Genomic DNA, 24,173 nt, shown 5'->3' on the forward strand with positions numbered 1-24,173 from the left:
TGCCACAATTTACTCTGTGATTAAGAGGCATACTTGTCAATTAACATCTACTGCAGCAGTAATTACTAGACCTTTGATTTAAATTCTTCCATAGCTATTATCAATATCACACGGTGATTATAATGATTGGATTGTGTATAACTTCTCTTTAAGTTAGATTAATCTAATACCAAACAAAACACTTCAGATTTAAAATTTACTTCATTCAGATAAACGTGAACAACTGTGTCCTGTCTTTGTGGAATTTAAATTGTGTGGATTAACTAGAGGTCTGTTCTGATGTTCTGTTTATTGAATTGAGTCTTCTATTGCTTTTAAATGAGAAAAAACTGATGAAGATGTGTAAGTCTATAAATGAGATGAACTTTTCAGGGCCGACCAAGCTTCCTACAGCAATGTCTCATAGCTATACCAACCCGCACGGAGGAAGAAATCACGAATCATGAGGAATGGTACCAAACTTATCTGGACATGAACGAGAGTAAGAAAGAAAGTATACGCAAATGGAAGGAAAGAAAACAGGTACTGATTTCAAACATGATTTCTGACTTTGGTAACAGGTTATTTAACAGAAAAACCTTGTCATAGGAAAGTTACCACAACATGCTGAATGCTATTTTACTTTTAATAAATCTTTATCTAGAAATTCTGTTGAACATATATTTATGAAACAAATAGACCAGATGGTAGTACTAAGAACAATTGGTTCTATGATATCATCAAACCTTGTTGGAAATGATGGCATAAGAAACGCATCAACAATCAGGTGTTGCATAATACTTAAATTTCTAGGTTACCTGAAACATTCTAATGGCCTTTGTCCGTCGTGGTCCGTTGTGCGTTGTCCGTCCCTAAACAATTTACATTTCCGACTTCTTCTCTCTTCTTTCAAAGTCATTGAAATTTGGCAGGAAGCTTCTATGGCTAGAGGTCAACGGAAATTGTGAATTATATGGCCCTGACTGACCCCAAGGGGTTGATGGGCGGGACTAAAAAGGGTCAGATTGACTAAAATTTCTAAAGTCTTATCAAGACCAAAAAAAGGTAGCTATGGAATTAAATACTCTTCATAGATGGAAGGGTCTTAAGGTGCTTTACCAAAATTGTGAATTTCATGACCCTGGGGTCTCACGTTTGCCCCTCGGGAGGAGTAAACTTTACTGTAGTTTATATAGGGAAATCACAATTTTGATTATCATTTGTTTGATTTCTATTGGAATTCATTCTAACTTTGTTAACGTTATCAGCATGTCCTGACAGCTCAATGGTACATGTATGCACATGTTGGCCCTGACGGACCCCCTGGGCTGATGGGCGTGGCCCAAAAGGGTCAAATTAACTTAAATACGTACTTCAAAACTCGGGTGACTGGTAAGACCCATGGGCCCCTTTTTACCTCTGAAACCAAGCAATGGATATTTTTCCTATTAGCCTGGTGGCATCCCTATGGGGTGGGGATTCAAAATTGTACAAATAGTGGGGCTGTCCCCCCAGGGGCAAGGCCAAAAGGGGTCAATTGGCTAATTGATATGAACGACCTCTTTTTAGCCCACCATCATCAGATGATTGGCTATTAAAATTAGTTATGCATATTACATTTTGGGACCAGTCGGAAAACATCATGGCTGACAGGCAGCCATCTTGGATTTTGACAATTGAAGTTTGTTATTGCTATTTCTGAGAAAGTACTGAAGGGATCTTTCTGAAATTTCTTATGTAGGTTCCCCTTGGTCCCTTGTTATGCATATATTTCTGAGAAAGTACTGAAGTGATCTTTCTGAAATCTCATGCTGTGGCTGTAGTAATAATTACATATAAGTACAGAGACATATATACAGAGAGATTAGTAACATCGCTATTTCCCCGTACACATAGTGGCTCCCTTTATTCGTGACCACTCAAGCATATCCCTTATCGAGAGCGTCCTGTCTCCTATCAAACACACGCGAGCGCAGGTAAATCGGGCTATGCGCATGTGTGTATCGTAGTATTGGAACTTATTCGACATGTTCTGGTTAATCCGCCATTACGTCAGACCAAAACATCATCAATTTTAAATACACACAGAAAGCACATCGTTTTATTTTGGCCACTACAAAAGTTACCACATTAACCAAAAACTATCAAACTTATGGGATATAGTTTTATTGATCATGCATATTGTTGTCATTTATCCGTATTTTCGAAAATCCATTGGGTCCTATTCGACATGTCCAAGTTTGTAATTAAGCCGCAATTACGTCAGACCAAAACATCGTCAATTTTAAACGCACACAAAAAGCACATCGTTTTATTTAGGCCACTACAAAAGTTACCACATTAACCAAAAACTATCATACTTATGGGATATAGTCTTATTGATCATGCACATTGTTGCCATTTATCCGTATTTTCGAAAATCCATTGGGTCCTATTCGACATGTCCAAGTTTTGTAATTAAGCCGCCATTACGTCCGACCAAAACATCGTCAATTTTAAACGCACACAAAAAGCACATTGTTTTATCTAGGCCACTACAAAAGTTACCACATTAACCAAAAACTATCATACTTATGGAATGTGGTCTTGATTATCATGCACATTGTTGTCATTTATCCGTATTCTCGAAAACCCCCATAAAGACTTTTCGAAAATTGGAGATTCCCGCCGATCTTTCCTGCGTTGTGCTTGACTTTCATACTCAAAATACAAACACTTGGACAGCAAATTGTGATATATTTCATATTGATGACACTTCTGCACTTTGATATTAATAAAATTAAAGCACATAATTGGATCTTGGTGATGATTTCAAATAGAAATTATCGATAATTATGTGTCTGGTTTTCAAGTTTTCTCCAATATGGCGACTAGTGAAGACTGAACCGAGCGACCGCAAAGGATTGTGGGAAGGTCAGGGGCCACTATGTAAACACAAGGGCAAATAGAGAGCTGCCAATCTCTCTGTATATATGTCTCTGATAAGTATAACAAAAATAATTTCCATGTCAAAATGTGAAGAAAAGTTTAACATATGTGATTTAGGACAATAGTAAAATAGCAGTATCTTATCACATATGTTACAGGGAAGTTTGACATCTGAATGATTTAAAATAAGCAACACAATCAAAACTAAAAAGACTACAAAATATTAGGGTTATTGAATATCTTAAGTAAACATAGTTAGAACGAATATTCATACCCTGCCTACACTGCTCTCCAGCAGAGTATGAATATTGCCGATAGTGTAGCAAGCCCTGATGTGATTCACATCGTAAGCTATGATCATAGTTTTTTTTAGATAAAAAAACACATGTAAATTGATGATTCTGGTATCTATTATCTATATTCAATTCATTTCTTTGACAATGGTAAAATCCAAAACGAGCAAGACTCGCAGAGAAATAAGTTAAAACATGTCGCAGAGCAAGACGCATAGAGAAATCAGTTCAGACATACTGCCATTTTTTATACAAGTGTAAAGTAAAGGTCAATTTCCTTATAAGTCACTGAAAACTAATTGATGCTGATGCAATATTTTCCGTAAGATTTCAACAGATAAACAGATTCAGAGTTTATACGTACTATACCTCATTGAGCAAGGTCAAACATTCTGAAAGTGAATAATTACAAAAAGTAAGATGCGCTTTCTTCACAAGACTTGCATAAGAAATGTTTAATTATACCAAATAATACTACAAAGTTTACTACACCACATCCACTATTTGTAGCAATGTCGAGGTTCATTGTTTTGCAACACTAACTTCAATGGAAGGGAATCTAACTCTGACGACGACCATCTGTCAGAAGTTGTCTGTCCTTCGTCCAGAGCAGTTACTAACAGTAATAAGCATTTTAATTACACCATTTACAGTTTAGACAATTTTAGCCAAAGAAATAGCTTCCGTTGATGAATCAGTTTCCACAATTCATAGGTTTTAAGATAATTTCTCACCAAATAAAACACAAGTAAAATATATATGTTGTTTGCTTCCTACATAGCAAGTCTAGATCTCTTGTACCAGTAAACAAAGTATGAAAGATATTGCAGACTTATGAGTACTGGTAGTCACATACCGTATATCGGGTTTTTTTAGCGAGTGTCTTATTTTCGCTATTTTCGCGACCAGACTCGGTCGCGAATTATAAGATATCGCTAAAATTGGTCACATTTTACAGTAAGAGTTAGCTCCCTTGTAGGAGTGTTGTCATTGTCCGGTCACCTGTTTACACATGCCGTATACATAGGTGTGCTTAATTGGCCGTGACTCAACTGAACTGTTTTATTCAATAAAAAATGAACTCACAGTTGACCATATGCTTTGTCCTTTGTATAGATCTATTTGAAATCATAACGAGAGTGGCATCGCAAAGTGAAGCATGGCCATGCTACAATTTGTAACTGTTACATGGAAGGACAAAGAAAATTCGGTCAGGGACAGACCTGAGTTTGTTGAAGCAAACAAACATGTAGATTAATTATCATAACTGTACTTCGATTTTGTTGTATATGAAACAAATGAATGCTAAAATTTGAAATATACGTTGTGAAAACGCTAAAAATTAAATACGCTAAAATTAAAAGGTGTCATTTTGTACAGAAAACGCGAAATTTGGCATACGCTAAAAAAAACCGTTATACGGTATGTTATGAAAACTGGCAACACATTGAGTCATATATAACTAGTTATCTCTGTACTACACCAATCTCCAGGTATACTGTAAACTTAAAAAAACAACTTCATGGCTAGTTGTATCTAATGAAAGAAAGACATCTTTGTATTGACGACACATATCAAGTTACATAATGTACAGTGTATTAAGGTTATATATGTTAAATGGTAGTGCAATATAGCAGGTGCTATGTTTTGTTAGGAAATATTACAACCCTCTGTCTTAACAATAAGGCCTGTTTTATTATACGGACCTTGGTAATTGTTTGTCGTCATCACATATATGTCACACAGAAGCTGGAATACAAAAACCTGTCTGCAAAGTTAATTATTTGTTGGACTGTCTTTTAACTTTCCGAAGGTAAGATTTGATAATTTATCTAACTAGCTAAAGGTAAAAGTAACAAGGTGAAAGGATTATGTTTATTTTTGTTGACAATTGTTCCACTTTATGTACAATTCTTATGGACAAGACTCATATGGAATGACTTCCCTTTGCCACCTTTTTTGATTTCATTCATCCAATCTAAGGAGCTGAAGAAATATTGAGTATACATATATGTATATCAGGAAGGTGGTCACTTAACGGGTATAATTTGCTATTTCTAAGTATAACAAGGTAGTTTGGTTATGAAAAATCAATACAGTGTAACATGTCTAAACCTGATGTCACTGGGACCAGATGATTAGGCTGGTTTACACAGGTGTCCGGTTTATACAGATCGGTAATAATCAGTACAGGTGTCCGGTTTATACAGATCGGTAATAATCAGCACAGGTGTCCGGTTTATACAGATCGGTAATAATCAGCATCTGAGAAATGTGTTTTTACTTTAATTTAAAACAAAGAAATGTACACCCCAGCTATTCAATTACTTATTACAACAAAGGAAAAGTCAGCCTCTTCACAATCTGGATGCATTTTTTACAAGAGCTTATTAATAAAAACAAATTTTTAAGTCCGATATAGATCGTACACGAGAATAACAAATTTTAAATGAAGCTGTTGAGAACACATCTCAGCTATGTCTATGCCGTAACTTGCTAAAATCTTTAACGACTTCTTTTTGATAACCAAAAGGCCCAGGGACTTTATATTGAGCCTGTAGGATCCTACGCTGAAGGGCTACCAAGTTTGTTCAAATGAATGACCTTGACCTTCATTCAAGGTCACAAAGGTCAAAAAGGCTATAATCTTCAAACGACTTCTTCTCAATAGCCATAAGGCCCAGGGACTTGATATTTAGCATGTAGCATGCTAGGGTGAACGGCTACCAAGTTTGTTCAAATAAATGACCTTGACCTTCATTCAAGGTCACATGGGTCAAATAGGCTATAATCTTTAAAAATCTTCTTCTCAATCACCAAGGGCCCAGGGACTTGGTATTGGACCAGTAGAATGGCTACAAAGATTGTTCAAATGAATGACCCTGACCTATATTAAAGTTCATCTGTGTCAAATAGGCTAAAATCTTCAAACAACTTCTTCTCAGTAACCAAGAGGCCAAGGGACTTGATATTGGGCCTGTAGTATGCAGGGGTGAAGGGCTAACAAGTTTGTTAAAATGAATGACCTGGACCTTCATTCAAGGTCACATAGGTCAGATAGGCTATAATCTTCAAACGACTTGTTCACAAACACCAAGAGGCCCAGGTACTAGTACTTGATGGTGGACCTGTCTGTAGCATGCTGGGTTGTAGGGCTACCAAGTTTGTTCAAATGAATGGCCTTGACCTACATTTAAGGTCACAGGGGTGAAATAGGCTTAAATCTTTAAACAATGATTTTGCGATAGCCAAGATCGAGTCACCAAGACCTGATATTAGGCCAATAGTATGCTGGGATGAAGGACTAGAAAATTTATTTACATGAATAAACCTAGCTTACTCTGATATTTGAATAAAGTGGTAATCAGCCTAGTACCTGTATAAATGACTTCAATCAACTTCAAATTTGCTGTAGAGCCAGCTGTGCGATACAGGCCCATTGGGCCTCTTGTTATTTGATATAACAATATGAAGTTGTATAGAGGAGATAGGATTGATTTAAAGGGACATCACGGTAAACCAATTTTTATTTATTTTTTTTTCATATTATTAGGTATATCTTTAAAAAAAATAACCTTATGAACAAGAACCATTCAAATTTGATGATATATGTTCATAAAAAATATCAATTATTAATTATAAAAGTTTATCACAATTCATTGATCAATAGTCTGGATATATAAATTTTGTGCGATTGAAAACGATAACAGCTTCCGCAATAAAGAGAATAATGGCCAAATGGGTCAAAGACAATCCTAGAATTATACTGGGGAAGAAGTACAATAGATTGGAACAGTTCAAACATGAAAACAGCAGTAATACGGACGCTGCTCGTATTCTGCTTGATTGCTGGATAGTAGGCCATAACAAACTCGGTAATATTTACACAAACTCGGTAATATTTACACAAACTCAGTAATATTTATACAGTCTGTACCAGTACATCGCTACTGTCACTATACTATATGTACTGTGTTTACACTTATTTACACATTAATATTTGTGCTGGAATATATACAGAATGTGTTATTTAACATCTAAACCACTGTATAATATCGTTATCCAACTAACCCAGATGGAATATTTCGACTTGTAAACTATCGTGTGTTTGTGATTACGAATGAAAATGCCTTGATTTCAAAACAGTCACGTGATGATTTAAAAATAATTTCCGAGCTAAATTTAGAGGGGGTGTCCCAACTAAATCGAGTGGTCACTCTGGACATAGGGATCGACTGTGAATATTGTGAGCATGGAAACATAACTGGAAAGGAACAAAACATGTACATTCAATGAAAATAACAACATTTTTACTGTGATGTCCCTTTAATTGTTATTTGATACAATAATATGAAGTTGTACAGAGGAGATATGATTGATTTAATTGTTATTTGATACAATAATATGAAGTTGTACAGAGGAGATATGATTGATTTAATTGTTATTTGATACAATAATATGAAGTTGTACAGAGAAAATAGGATTAATTGATTTAGGATTGTAAGTGAATAATTCAAAAGGTTATAGAATAATTTCCTATGGCAAATTTAGTCCAGATTTGTATCTGATTACGCAGGTACCGGTAAATGAAAATAATGAAATGTTTGGTTTGGAGCAGTCATATTTTAATATAATATACTGCTCCAAACCAAACATTTAAAACCATATTGTTATTGTAGTTAGGATTGTGGTTTATAAGGATTGTACCATTAAATTTTGTGGTGCCTGTGGCCGTATAGTGATTGGTATTTTGATGAATTTTTTTTTATCTGCATGCTACCTTTATAAGATATATTATTTCTGAAAATTCTTTGTGTAATCTGGAAAATAAGACATATTAGCCTGTAATATCATTATGATAGTATCACTCAGTTTAGAAAATTAAATAAATGTATTGCATATTGTATTTTCAACAGAGGGAAAAAGATGACCTAGTATCGCTAGCTGATGACAACCTCAACAGCAAAAAGAAGAGGGAAGAGGAAAAGCAGCAAGTAATGAAAGAAAAAATGGAAAATGAGAAAATGGAAAGATTTTCAAAACTGAATGCATGGAAGGTAAATCAGGCATTTCACAAACTGGTCCAAGAGTGTCATAGAAACACTAGTGGGATGATCAGTCAATAGAGGGAGACTTTTAACAAATAAGTCAGTAGTATGGGACTTTTAACTTGATAAGTCTGTAGTATGGGACTTTTACCAAATAAGTCTGTAGTATGGGACTTTTACTTGATAAGTCAGTAGTATGGGACTTTTACCTAATAAGTCAGTAGTATGGGACTTTTACTTGATAAGTCAGTAGTATGGGACTTTTACCTAATAAGTCAGTAGTATGGGACTTTTACTTGATAAGTCTGTAATATTGGACTTTTACCTAATAAGTCAGTAGTATGGGACTTTTACCTAATAAGTCTGTAGTATGGGACTTTTACTTGATAAGTCTGTAGTATGGGACTTTTACTTGATAAGTCAGTAGTATGGGACTTTTACCTAATAAGTCTGTAGTGTGGGACTTTTACTTGATAAGTCTGTAGTATGGGACTTTTACCTAATAAGTCTGTAGTATGGGACTTTTACCTAATAAGTCAGTAGTATGGGACTTTACCTAATAAGTCAGTAGTATGGGACTTTTACCTAATATGTCAGTAGTATGGGACTTTACCTAATAAGTCAGTAGTATGGGACTTTTACCTAATAAGTCTGTAGTATGGGACTTTTACCTAATAAGCCTGTAGTATGGGACTTTTACCTAATAAGTCAGCAGTATGGGACTTTTACCTAATAAGTCAGTAGTATGGGACTTTTACCTAATCAGTCAGTAGTATGGGACTTTTACCTAATAAGTCTGTAGTATGGGACTTTTACCTAATAAGTCTGTAGTATGGGACTTTTACCTGATAAGTCTGTAGTATGGGACTTTCACTTGATAAGTCAGTAGTATGGGACTTTTACCTGATAAGTCTGTAGTATGGGACTTTCACTTGATAAGTCAGTAGTATGGGACTTTCACTTGATAAGTCAGTAGTATGGGACTTTTACCTGATAAGTCTGTAGTATGGGACTTTCACTTGATAAGTCTGTAGTATGGGACTTTCACTTGATAAGTCTGTAGTATGGGACTTTCACTTGATAAGTCAGTAGTATGGGACTTTAACTTGATAAGTCAGTAGTATGGGACTTTCACTTGATAAGTCAGTAGTATGGGACTTTTCACTTGATAAGTCAGTAGTATGGGACTTTTACCTAATAAGTCAGTAGTATGGGACTTTTACCTAATAAGTCTGTAGTATGGGACTTTTACTTGATAAGTCAGTAGTATGGGACTTTTACCTAATAAGTCAGTAGTATGGGACTTTTACCTAATAAGTCAGTAGTATGGGACTTTTACCTAATAAGTCAGTAGTATGGGACTTTTACCTGATAAGTCAGTAGTATGGGACTTTTACCTAATAAGTCTGTAGTATGGGACTTTACCTAATAAGTCAGTAGTATGGGACTTTTACCTAATAAGTCAGTAGTATGGGACTTTTACCTAATAAGTCAGTAGTATGGGACTTTTACCTAATAAGTCAGTAGTATGGGACTTTTACCTAATAAGTCAGTAGTATGGGACTTTTACCTAATAAGTCTGTAGTATGGGACTTTTACCTAATAAGTCTGTAGTATGGGACTTTTACCTAATAAGTCAGTAGTATGGGACTTTTACCTAATAAGTCAGTAGTATGGGACTTTTACCTAATAAGTCAGTAGTATGGGACTTTTACCTAATAAGTCAGTAGTATGGGACTTTTACCTAATAAGTCTGTAGTATGGGACTTTTACCTAATAAGTCAGTAGTATGGGACTTTTACCTAATAAGTCTGTAGTATGGGACTTTTACCTAATAAGTCTGTAGTATGGGACTTTTACCTAATAAGTCTGTAGTATGGGACTTTTACCTAATAAGTCAGTAGTATGGGACTTTTACCTAATAAGTCAGTAGTATGGGACTTTTACCTAATAAGTCAGTAGTATGGGACTTTTACCTAATAAGTCTGTAGTATGGGACTTTTACCTAATAAGTCTGTAGTATGGGACTTTTACTTGATAAGTCAGTAGTATGGGACTTTTACCTAATAAGTCAGTAGTATGGGACTTTTACTTGATAAGTCTGTAGTATGGGACTTTTACCTTGATAAGTCAGTAGTATGGGACTTTACCTAATAAGTCTTAGTAGTATGGACTTTTACCTAATAAGTCTGTAGTATGGGACTTTTACCTAATAAGTCTGTAGTATGGGACTTTTACCTAATAAGTCAGTAGTATGGGACTTTTACCTAATAAGTCAGTAGTATGGGACTTTTACCTAATAAGTCAGTAGTATGGGACTTTTACCTAAGTCTGTAGTATGGGACTTTTACCTAATAAGTCAGTAGTATGGGACTTTTACCTAATAAGTCAGTAGTATGGGACTTTTACCTAATAAGTCAGTAGTATGGGACTTTTACCTAATAAGTCAGTAGTATGGGACTTTTACCTAATAAGTCAGTAGTATGGGACTTTTACCTAATAAGTCAGTAGTATGGGACTTTTACCTAATAAGTCGTAGTATGGGACTTTTACCTAATAAGTCAGTAGTATGGGACTTTTACCTAATAAGTCAGTAGTATGGGACTTTTACCTAATAAGTCTGTAGTATGGGACTTTTACCTGATAAGTCAGTAGTATGGGACTTTTACCTAATAAGTCAGTAGTATGGGACTTTTACCTATAAGTCAGTAGTATGGGACTTTTACCTAATAAGTCCTGTAGTATGGGACTTTTACCTAATAAGTCTAGTAGTATGGGACTTTTACCTAATAAGTCAGTAGTATGGGACTTTTACCTAATAAGTCAGTAGTATGGGACTTTTACCTAATAAGTCAGTAGTATGGGACTTTTACCTAATAAGTCTGTAGTATGGGACTTTTACCTAATAAGTCTGTAGAATGGGACTTTTACCTAATAAGTCAGTAGTATGGGACTTTTACCTAATAAGTCAGTAGTATGGGACTTTTACCTAATAAGTCAGTAGTATGGGACTTTTACCTAATAAGTCAGTAGTATGGGACTTTTACCTGATAAGTCTGTAGTATGGGACTTTTACCTAATAAGTCAGTAGTATGGGACTTTTACCTAATAAGTCTGTAGTATGGGACTTTTACCTAATAAGTCAGTAGTATGGGACTTTTACCTAATAAGCCTGTAGTATGGGACTTTTACCAAATAAGTCAGTAGTATGGGACTTTTACCTAATAAGCCTGTAGTATGGGACTTTTACCTAATAAGTCAGTAGTATGGGACTTTTACCAAATAAGTCAGTAGTATGGGACTTTTACCTAATAAGTCAGTAGTATGGGACTTTTACCTAATAAGTCAGTAGTATGGGACTTTTACCTAATAAGTCTGTAGTATGGGACTTTTACCTAATAAGTCAGTAGTATGGGACTTTTACCAAATAAGTCTGTAGTATGGGACTTTTACCTAATAAGTCAGTAGTATGGGACTTTTACCTAATAAGTCTGTAGTATGGGACTTTTACCAAATAAGTCTGTAGTATGGGACTTTTACCTAATAAGTCTGTAGTATGGGACTTTTACCTAATAAGTCAGTAGTATGGGACTTTTACCTAATAAGTAAGTAGTATGGGACTTTTACCTAATAAGTCTGTAGTATGGGACTTTTACCTAAGAAGTCAGTAGAATGGGACTTTTACCTAATAAGTCTGTAGTATGGGACTTTTATGTGATAAGTCAGTAGTATGGGACTTTTACCTAATAAGTCAGTAGTATGTGACTTTTACCTAATAAGTCTGTAGTATGGGACTTTTACCTAATAAGTCTGTAGTATTGGACTTTTACTTGATAAGTCAGTAGAATGTGACTTTTACCTAATAAGTCAGTAGTATGGGACTTTTACCTAATAAGTCTGTAGTATGGGACTTTTACTTGATAAGTCAGTAGAATGTGACTTTTACCTTATAAGTCTGTAGTATGGGACTTTTACCTAATAAGTCAGTAGTATGGGACTTTTACCTAATAAGTCAGTAGTATGGGACTTTTACTTGATAAGTCTTTAGTATGGGACTTTTACCTGATAAGTCTGTAGAATGGGACTTTTACCTAATAAGTCAGTAGTATGGGACTTTTACCTAGTAAGTCAGTAGTATGGGACTTTTACTTGATAAGTCAGTAGTATGGGACTTTTACTTGATAAGTCTGTAGTATGGGACTTTTACCTAGTAAGTCAGTAGTATGGGACTTTTACCTAATAAGTCTGTAGTATGGGACATTTACCTATAAGTCGGTAGTATGGGACTTTTACCTAATAAGTCAGTAGTATGGGACTTTTACTTGATAAGTCTGTAGTATGGGACTTTTACCTAGTAAGTCAGTAGTATGGGACTTTTACCTAATAAGTCAGTAGTATGGGACTTTACCTAATAAGTCAGTAGTATGGGACTTTTACCTAATAAGTCTGTAGTATGGGACTTTTACCTAATAAGTCAGTAGTATGGGACTTTTACCTAATTAAGCCTGTAGTATGGGACTGTTACCTGATAAGTCAGTAGTATGGGACTTTTACCAAATAAGTCAGTAGTATGGGACTTTTACCTAATAAGTCTGTAGTATGGGACTTTTACCTAATAAGTCTGTAGTATGGGACTTTACCTATTAAGTCAGTAGTATGGGACTGTTACTTGATAAGTCAGTAGTATGGGACTTTTTCTTGATAGTCTGTAGTATGGGACTTTTACCTAATAAGTCTGTAGTATGGGACTTTTACCTAATAAGTCAGTAGTATGGGACTTTTACCTAATAAGTCAGTAGTATGGGACTTTTACCTAGTAAGTCAGTAGTATGGGACTTTTACCTAATAAGTCTGTAGTATGGGACTTTACCTAATAAGCCTGTAGTATGGGACTTTACCTAATAAGTCTGTAGTATGGGACTTTTACCTAATAAGTCAGTAGTATGGGACTTTTACCTAATAAGTCAGTAGTATGGGACTTTTACCTAATAAGTCAGTAGTATGGGACTTTTACCTAATAAGTCAGTAGTATGGGACTTTTACCTAATAAGTCAGTAGTATGGGACTTTTACCTGATAAGTCAGTAGTATGGGACTTTTACCTAATAAGTCAGTAGTATACAACTTTTACCTAGTAAGTCAGTAGTATGGGACTTTTACCTAATAAGTCTGTAGTATGGGACTTTTACCTAATAAGTCAGTAGTATGGGACTTTTACTTAATAAGTCAGTAGTATGGGACTTTTACCTAATAAGTCTGTAGTATGGGACTTTTACTTAATAAGTCAGTAGAATGGGACTTTTACCTAATAAGTCAGTAGAATGGGACTTTTACCTAATAAGTCTGTAGTATGGGACTTTTACCTAATAAGTCTGTAGTATGGGACTTTTACTTGATAAGTCAGTAGTATGGGACTTTTACCTAATAAGTCAGTAGTATGGGACTTTTACTTGATCAGTCTGTAGTATGGGACTTTTACTTGCTAAGTCAGTAGTATGTGACTTTTACCTAATAAGTCTGTAGTATACGACTTTTACCTAATAAGTCAGTAGTATGGGACTTTTACTTAATAAGTCTGTAGTATGGGACTTTTACTTGATAAGTCAGTAGTATGGGACTTTTACTTAATAAGTCTGTAGTATGGGACTTTTACTTGATAAGTCTGTAGTATGGGACTTTTACTTAATAAGTCTGTAGTATGGGACTTTTACCTGATAAGTCAGTAGTATGGGACTTTTACCTAATAAGTCTGTAGTATGGGACTTTAACCTAATAAGTCAGTAGAATGGGACTGTTACTTGATAAGTCAGTAGTATGGGACTTTTTCTTGATAAGTCTGTAGTATGGGACTTTTACCTAATAAGTCTGTAGTATGGGACTTTTACCTAATAAGTCAGTAGTATGGGACTTTTACCTAATAAGTCAGTAGTATGGGACTTTTACCTAATAAGTCAGTAGTATGGGACTTTTACCTAATAAGTCTGTAGTATGGGACTTTTACCTAATAAGTCAGTAGTATGGGACTTTTACTTGATAAGTCTGTAGTATGGGACTTTTACCTAATAAGTCTGTAGTATGGGACTTTTACCTAATAAGTCAGTAGTATGGGACTTTTACCTAATAAGTCTGTAGTATGGGACTTTTACCTAATAAGTCAGTAGTATGGGACTTTCACTTATTTAATTATCAGTCTGTTCTATGGGGCTTTTACTCGATCAGTTAATAGAATCTGAATGGACTCTCAATTTCACTTAATCAGCTGTAGTAGGTTGGACTTCCACTTGATCAGTCATTAGAATAGGATTATTACTTAATCATTCATTGAAATAGAAACTGGAATGGGTCTATTTCTATTTCAATGAATTATGTATATCTGGTGCTGCTGTGGCCAAGTGGTTAAGGTGTCCCGACACTTTATCACTAGCCCCCCACCACTGGGTTGCGAGTTCGAAACTAACGTATGGTAGTTGCCTGGTACTGACCGTAGGTCAGTGGTTTTTCAAAGATGGGGGTTGGTGCAAATGTTTTATTACTGTCGGTATCATGTTTCCACATCATGTCATTTTCATGAGTAAGTCAATGTCAGTCGTTATAAGTGTTTGTTTTTGAAGTGATTGTCTTTAATTCTCATCACAAACATTATTAAGTAATCGTGCCTTTGCTTAAATGACCAAAGGGTCCGAGACGCCATGGCTGATCCCAGCCGGCCCGACTACTGATTAGCCCACTTCTAATTATATATGTCAGACTTATTACCTTCACACTTACTTTGTATACACAAACAAGCCGTGGTCTTAGTGTTCTGATTCAGATTGATAAAGACCAGACATGATTGACACTGCATGGATGTCATGCAATCTGATACATTAGTAATTTTAACGTCTTGACGTGACATGGAGGTAGAATTTTTTGAGTTTTTGTTTCACATTGCATCCTTTTAACTGGTAGATAATCTTTTATTTCATATTTTTAATTTGATATGTTGTTGAGTTTGTCAATAAATCCATAATCTGCTGATATCTTCCCCTATCAATCCTGAAATCTCATTTTATTAATTAATATATCGCACATTTTTAGGTCAACTGAGTTGACCTATTGCGATTGCCTTTTGTCTGGTGTCATGCTTTGTCCGTCGTAAACAATTAACATTTTCAACTTCTTCTCAATTACCAACAGGCCCAAAGACCTGATATTGGGTTTGTAGCATGCTGGGATGAAGTACTACAACGTTTATTCAAATGGATGACCTTGACCTTCAAGGTCACAGGGGTCAAATATGCTAAAATCTTTAAACAACTTCTTCTTGATAACCAAAAGGCCCACAAACCCAATATTATGTCTGTAGCATACTCGCATGAAGGGCTACCAAGTTTGTGCAAATGGATGACCTTGACCTTCATTCAAGGTTACATGGGTTGAATATGCTAAAATCTTTAAATGACTTCTTCTTGATAACCAAAAGGCCCGGAGACCCAATATTAGGTCTGTAGTATGCTGGGATAAAGGGCTACCAAGTTTGTTCAAATGGATGACCTTGACCTTGACTCAAGATCACAGGGCTCAAATATTCTAAAATCTTTGAACAACTTCTTTTTGATAACCAAAAGGCCCAGAGACCCAATATTAGGTTTGTGGCATGCTGGGATGAAGGGCTACCAAATTGTTCAAATGGATGACCTTGACCTTCATTCAAGGTCACAGGGTCCAAGTTTGCTAAAATGTTTTTAAACTCAGGTGACTGTTATCTTTCAGGTTCAGAAAGAAATTGAAAGGACAGAAGCAGAGGAAAAATTACTGAGATCACAACTTGAAAATTCAAAGAAAAAAGATGACTTCAAAAAAAGACAGGTACTGAGAGCATGTTGGATTATTTTTAGCTGGTAGGCAAAGCCCACTAGCTTATGCTATCATGTCTGGTTAAAGACTTTGTGGGCCCGATAACTAAAAATCAAAGGGTCCGTTTGTCTTCATCTTTTCCAAATCTTGTTGCATATGGAAAAGACAGGTCAATATTGTTTTTGAAGCTTGAGTGATAAACAGTTAATCTTGAATTGATTTATTTTCGCTTTTGTCCTCATCAACATGCTTGTATATATGTGTAGAGTTGTGCTAAAAGTAGTGTCCATATTACAGTGCTGTAATGATGTATATGTCTTTCCTCCACTACTTTCTAAAAGAGCAAATATAGATATGCCGTACCAGCGTGCCCATGTAGCAGCCGGCGTCTAATTATATACATGTATACATAATATAAAGATCTGTCACTACCATGCTCCTCTCACTAACATAACTGGATAATACCGATGTACATGAAGCATTTCTTTTTATTAAATACTTGGCGCCCAGAAAAAACCAGGGATAGCCCCTGTAAACCTGTATTTAAAGGCAGGAAACCAATGACATCCTTACAGGTGGACGTAGGGGTAACACTGGACCTGCGTTATCAAGAAAGTATATCATGTTACATCATACAGATCAAAAGGAAACGAATGAAAAAATATCTGTGTACGCTCTGCTGAGATGGCAACTAGAAAATGACCATACAGACACGTACCCGAGAACGTATACATGTTCCCACGGATCGTGCGCTTAACACGATAGTCCTGCGATGTTGTTAAAGACAAACAATTCACGCTATACTGTCGAAATGCGGGGATATTTAAATCTTCCCTCCACTACTTCCGAAAAGACAACTAAAAGAGCAAATATAGATTTACCGTACTAAGAGTGCCTGTTTCATAGAAATAACAAAGAGAGGGAAAGGAGGAACCAAGAATCAATTAAATGATTAAAATATATGTTAACGCACGCTCTTTGAGCTGAAATATTTACAAACCAAACTTTTGGGTTACTTTTGACCTAGCTTGTAGCGAGTCTGCAACATACCCGTCCTGAAAGTTTTGCTCTTTCATCAACCGTGCCTCTTGAAGCATCTGTCGTTGATGGTGGCACCCCCAGCCCGCTAGCTGTGTAAATCTAATTCTACATTCGTACCGTCACAAACTAAAGCCTAACGTCTCGTAATGGCTTGCCTGGCCCCTGTGTAACTTAAACTCTTATACTTATAAGCTTACTAGTTGAACCAGAGCGGAAAATAGGTTTAAATAAAAATATATTTGAACAAAGTTCAATTTCTGCAATCTCTGTGTATTTGAGAATCATAGCATAAGGACATGCTACTGTCTGGCCTTTTCTGATAACTACCTTGCTACCATGGCGATATTGATCGGTTTTACTTTTCCTGATCTTTAAAACGAGATGACTACCAACAATTTTCAGATCTGAACAAAGCAGGTTGCTTAGTTCATTGAAGCGCAAAAAAACCCCAGAAAAACACAATAAAGTCATAGACAAATCAAGAATAACGAGCAAATCCCTGCTGTCAGAAATTTTGTTACATAAATCAATCAAATAAAACTTGTGCTTTGCATAACCAAAACTCTATTTCGTTAAGCGTCTCTGTGCTCAAAAACATCACAGCATTCCATGCATTTATCAAAAAATAGACTTCTATTGATAACATGGTTTTACCAAGCTGCAATTATAGTATGTTTGTTTCAATAATTTAAAGTAAAAATACCTTCTAGTTTAACACAGGAGTAATGGGAGACTGTCACACAGAATGTAAATATTATAGTATCAAGATAAACATTGCAATAATTTACCATAAAGTCTTCTTAATTTTCATATTGATTAATATCTTTCTATTACAGACAGAGATGAAGGCCCAGGTAGAGGAATACAGGAAAAAGAGAGAAGAAGAGGAGGAATTTGTACGTATTCAACAGGAAGAATGGGAACAAGAACAGAAAGAAAGACAGAAGCAAATATCGGCTAGAGAAATAACCAGGTTTAGACAGAGGGTAAATATCTCAGCTAGAGTAATTATATATAATAACCTGATTTAGGCAGAGGGTAAATATCTCAGCTAGAGAAATAACCAGGTTAAGACAGAGGATAACTAAGCAAGAAAAATAACCAGGTAAGACAGAGGGTAACTATCTCAGTCTGAGAAATAACCAGGTTTAGAAAGAGGTTACTGAGACCTAGGATAACTATCTTAGTCAGAAATAACCAGGTTAAGACAGAGGATAACTAAGCAAGAAAAATAACCAGGTTAAGACAGAGGATAACTATCTCAGTCTGAGAAATAACCAGGTTAAGACAGGGTTACTATCTCAGCCAGAGAAATAAAAAGGTTCAGGTAGAGGGTAAATATCTCAGCTAAAAAAAATAACCAGGTTTAGACAGAAGGTAACTATTTCAGCCAGAGAAATAACCAGGTTTAGACAGATGGTAACCATCTCGGCCAGAGATATATATAGGTTCAGTTAGAGGGTAATTATTTCAGCTAGTGAAATAACTAGGTTTGGACAGAGTATAACTATCTCAGCCTGTGAAATAACCTGGTCAAGACAAATGATAACAATCTCAGTCTGAGAAATAACCAGGTTTAGACAGAGGATAACTATCTCATTCTGTGAAATAACCAGGTTTAGACAGAGGTTACTGAGACATAGGATAACTATCTTAGTCAGAAATAACCAGGTTTAGACACAGGTTATCTATCTCGGGCAGAGTAATAACCAGGTTATATGCATAGGGTATATATCTCAGCTAGAGATATAACCAGGTTTAGGCAGAGGATAACTATCTCAGCCATAGAAATAACCAGATTTAGACAAGGTATAGACAGAGGTTATCTATCTCAGCCAAAAATAAACATGTTAACTTAGAGATTTACCATCTGAGCAGGAGAAATTACCATCTGAGCAGGAGAAATTAACAGGTTTTGGCACTGGGTAACTGTTTAATGTTGTAATAAATAGTATATAAATGGTCTTTGCATACCTGAGCTGACTTCACATCACTTTCTGAGACAGATATATCTTGCAATTAAAATCTAATCAATGGAAATGTAACATTTACAGCCTTATATATTTTCGTTAAAAAAGATGTTTTGGGGAAAAACTGATAAAAATAGCAAGTACATAGTGTACCAAGTTCAAAAGTTATATTAAATATTTATTTATTAAACTGGTTTTCGGTTGAACATTTTTAGCTCACCTTGCCCTAAGATCATGAAGCAGGTTTAAGTCTAGACTAAATTTGGACATAAGTTTTAAGATTTTACTTAATAGCCAATACCACAATTTTACGTGGATCATGAATGTGCTAACATAATCTTAGCTGAGACTAAACTTAGTCAAAATGTTTTCACTGTTATGGCAACGTGCATATTGATTCCCGTATCTATCTGTCGGAGCTCTTCAGTGTAGAAAACTATGATTCCCGTATCTATCTGTCGGAGCTCTTCAGTGTGGAAAACCACGTTGCTGCCTGTAAACAAACCCATTTTTCAGTATATTTTTATCTTTAAAGGAATTCCTAGTTTTGATACGCCTGTCAATAACCAATAAATGATTAAGCATGTTCAATAACATTAACAGGTTATGCTATTTTAAGATAATTATGTGAATTGCAAATTCTTATACTATCTAATGATGAATGTATTTTTTTATATCATAACTATAAGGACTGAAATGGAAAAAGAATTGAGTTTGCTAACAAAAATAGAAAACAGGAATGATGAAAAAATCAATAAAATAACAAATGTGTTAAAAGAACACTATAGTGATAGCAACAAGCCTATAGGATTAAGAGTAAGAGCAAGGGTATACGAATTTGAGGAGAATGAACGATCAACTAGATACTTTTTTGGTTTAGAGAAGCAACAAGCGATGGAAAAAGTATGGCATCAAATTAAAACTGTAGAAGGTGAATATAAAGAGGATATAAACTCAATTCAAACTGATTTTTTTACTTTCGTTTTCAAGGCAGGATTGAGACAGAACTACGTAATCCTACGCCAGCAAAATTGCATATACTGACGAGGAAAATGTTTATATTTATACTCTAAAATGGTCTAGAACACCAAACATAAATATTCCATTTTAAATAATTGCAGTTAACACGGGAACCATCAGTTGAATTGTGTCAATAATTGCTGTCAAAATAGGAACTAAATTAGGCTGCGGTATATAATTTGTATGACAGAAAAGAGGAATTGTTAGCCGAAAACAAAAGTGTCGATCACTAACAAAATTTACCCACCACGACTATAACGGCAGGTGCCAAAGGCATCCTGACGTTAATAAAGGACTAGAAATTTTATTGACATGAATAAAATAAGTGGTAATCAGCATAGTATCTGTAGAAATGACTCAAACAACTTCAAAGTTGCTGTAGAGTCAGGTGAGATACAGGCCCATTGGGCCTCTTGTCCTAAGGTCACCGTTTACACCAGCTGGATGTTTTTAAAAGTTGGCATGTTAAATCATGGTTTTAAATCTAGCTATTTTTGTAAGGAATAGGATGTTGTTACGTCTCTGATGGACCCGTTTGAGCTGCTTGCCGGATTTTTTAATGTTCGGTAAGGTAAGTCTAGTAGCCTAAGGTAAATCCTTCCCGAGGAATTCCACAACATGAAAAAACAAGAGATCCCAGAGGGATCTTGGCGCCCACCATTGAATGATCTTCATAGGTTCCATGTCAGATTGATCTTTTCTCTACTTTTCCCTTCATTTTACTAATCTGTGCAAATTGAGACATCCCTCCAGTACTTTTCAAACAAGGGAATCCTAGCTATATAAGAAATTTGAGATTTAACGATAATGGCTGTTTGTTTGTCAGGTTGTTTTCAGGACAGACTGGTCCAAAAATGCAATACAAGGGACCAAGGGGAACCTACTTATGAAATTTGAGAAAGATCCATTCAGTACTTTGAGAAATAGCGATAACAAACTTCAATTGTCAAAATCCAAGATGGCTGCCTGTCGGCCATGCTATTTTTAGATCGGTCTCAAAATGCAATATGCATAACTAGGCACCAAGGGGAACCTTCATATGAAATTTGAGAAAGATCCATTCAGTACTTTCTCGGAAATAGCGATAACAAACTTCAATTGTCAAAATCCAAGATGGCTGCCTGTCGGCCATGTTGTTATCCGATTGGTCTCAAATCGCAATATGCATAACTAGGCACCAAGGGGAGCCTACATATGAAATTTGAGAAAGATCCCTTCAGCACTTTCTCAGAAATAGCGATAACAAACTTCAATTGTCAAAATCCAAGATGGCTGCCTGTCGGCCATGTTGTTATCCAATTGGTCTCAAAATGCAATATGCATAACAAGGCACCAAGGGGAACCTTCATATGAAATTTGAGAAAGATCCCTTCAGTACTTTATCAGAAATAGCGATAACAATCTTCAACTGTCAAAATCCAAGATGGCTGCCTGTCGGCCATGTTGTTTTCCGATTGGTCTCAAATCGCAATATGCATAACTAGGCACCAAGAGGAACCTACATATGAAATTTGAGAAAGATCCATTCAGTACTTTCTCAGAAATAGCGATAACAAACTTCAATTGTCAAAATCCAAGATGGCTGCCTGTCGGCCATGTTATTTTCAGATCGGTCTCAAAATGCAATATGCATAACTAGGCACCAAGGGGAACCTTCATATGAAATTTGAGAAAGATCCATTCAGTACTTTCTCGGAAATAGCGATAACAAACTTCAATTGTCAAAATCCAAGATGGCTGCCTGTCGGCCATGTTGTTATCCGATTGGTCTCAAATCGCAACATGCATAACTAGGCACCAAGGGGAGCCTACATATGAAATTTGAGAAAGATCCCTTCAGCACTTTCTCAGAAATAGCGATAACAAACTTCAATTGTCAAAATCCAAGATGGCTGCCTGTCGGCCATGTTGTTTTCAGATTGGTCTCAAAATGCAATATGCATAACTAGGCACCAAGGGCAACTTTCATATGAAATTTGAGAAAGATCCCTTAAATACTTTCTCAGAAATAGTGATAACAAACTTCAATTGTCAAAATCCAAGATGGCTGCCTGTCGGCCATGTTGTTTTCAGATTGGTCTCAAAATGCAATATGCATAACTAGGCACCAAGGGCAACCTTCATATGAAATTTGAGAAAGATCCCTTCAGTACTTTCTCAGAAATAGCGATAACAAGAATTGTTTACGGACGGAGGGACGGACGGACGGACGGACGGACCACGGACCACGGACGCAGGGCGATTTGAATAGCCCACCATCTGATGATGGTGGGCTAAAAACTCATAGTTTTATAATCATTACTTGCTCAAAACTAGGTCTACACTACAGTAGAGCATTATGATAGGCACATTGCGCTGAGCTTGCGACAATCGAGAAATTTTATGAAAAATATATCTATATAAATCAACTTGCTATATAATGGAAGGGCACACAAAAAAGGTTATTTTTAATACAAGTTTGCTTTTTGATAACATTACAAATTATTGTTCCACAGAGGAACTGTCTGATTTCTATCTTGAGGTGAGCACGTAAATGTAGGGTGTTGGCCATATTCAAGAAAATCAAAGTGTTGAGGCCACTTAGAGGTCCTGTGATGAGGGATTGAAATACAGGAGAAAAGAGGCCACTTAGAGGTCCTGTGATGAGGGATTGAAATACAGGAGAAAAGCAAATATTATATAATAAATATAAAATGACATGTAATAACAAGACATTTTTTTAGGTGCATTCCTGAATGTTTTACTGATGATTATCCTGGCATTTTAAGGAATATTATTTACTTTATAAAGCTGTAATTGTGTACAAGTTGTGAAACACTGAAGAATTAGTTTTTAAACCTCATTTGAATTGGCATACTATGATTAAGTTTAACTCTTAGATCGATTAGTCTGTGACGTCCCTCATCTTTCTTGATAAACCACATCGATCTCGATTCCCAATATACATGTATGTAAATTTCCAGTGAATTATTCTCCCAGTTTATTTTCGTTCCTAAGTTTTTAAATTGTACTCAATTTACTTCTTTTTTTAACTTCGTGTAATTAACTGATATCTGTATCCTGATTAGAGATCAGACAACTTTTGTTAGAAGAAACTCGTCTCGGAAATTTTACTTGTTCCCCGATGGCCTACCTTATCTGTTCCGGTGACCATGACTTGTTGAATCACACGAGTACAGTTGAATAACCGGAGTTGAGTTGAATGTTTTTTACTTTCAGTAGTATAAGACATACTAGGAAAATATAAAGTGTATGAACATTTTTTCCAGGATCAGAAATCTTTGGTTGAAAAATTGAAGAAAGATAGATTAAAAGAAGAGGAGCAGAGGGAGAAAGAAAAGCGCTTAGCCCGATTAAAAAGTCAGGTTTGTGCATTACAAATGTCAACGAGGGTAACCCTGACCTGGTATTCAGTATGCATAGTTTGCAATTTGAAAAAAAGAATTCCTGACCATGTGATCTTTAATATTAAATTAATTCTTTTATTTTGTAATTTTTAGCTCTCCTATTTGAATAGTAGGATCACCCTGTTGTCAGTGTTGCCAAGTCAAAGTTTTGTTGTAAGCATTGAAATTCTAGGATATAATTAAATGTCATACCTGTAATGGATGATTAGCAGATAAATAGTCCATGCATGGTATTTTTAGGTCACCTGAGACGAAGTCTCAAGTGACCTTTTCTAATCGCCTTTTGTCTGTCGTCCGTTGTCCGTCCGTAACAATTTACATTTTCGACTTCTCCAAAATCCCTGGAAGCTTCTATGGCTAAAGGTCAACCAAAATTGTGAATTATATGGTCCCCACCCCCCAGGGTCCTGAGGGGCAGGGCTAAAAAGGGTCAAATTGACTAAAACTTCAAAAATCTTCTTCTCTACTCTCAGATATGGTGGAATCAAACACTCTTCATAGATGGAAGGGTCTTAAGGTGCTTTACCAAAAGTGGGAATTTCATGACCCAGGGGTCGCATGTTTGCCCCTGGGGAGGGGGTAAACTTTCCTATAGTTTATGTAGGGAAATCACATTTTTGACTTTTTTATTTGTTGGATTTGTAATGGAATT

At 35.8% G+C, this 24,173-nt stretch overlaps 1 protein-coding gene across 2 annotated transcripts in view; it reads left to right on the forward strand.

The window, feature by feature from the left end:
- Positions 1-24,173, forward strand: part of LOC117316570 (coiled-coil domain-containing protein 112-like) — a 56,605-nt gene that overhangs the window by 27,415 nt on the left and 5,017 nt on the right. For both annotated transcript variants that reach the window (XM_033871215.1, XM_033871214.1), the window contains exons 8-12: positions 373-522; positions 8,117-8,257; positions 16,000-16,095; positions 17,961-18,110; positions 23,384-23,479. In XM_033871215.1, coding sequence (XP_033727106.1) covers positions 373-522; positions 8,117-8,257; positions 16,000-16,095; positions 17,961-18,110; positions 23,384-23,479 — 633 coding nt within the window. The remainder of the gene's footprint in view (positions 1-372; positions 523-8,116; positions 8,258-15,999; positions 16,096-17,960; positions 18,111-23,383; positions 23,480-24,173) is intronic.

Source organism: Pecten maximus, chromosome 18, assembly GCF_902652985.1.
Source record: "Pecten maximus chromosome 18, xPecMax1.1, whole genome shotgun sequence".
NCBI lineage: Eukaryota > Metazoa > Mollusca > Bivalvia > Pectinida > Pectinidae > Pecten > Pecten maximus.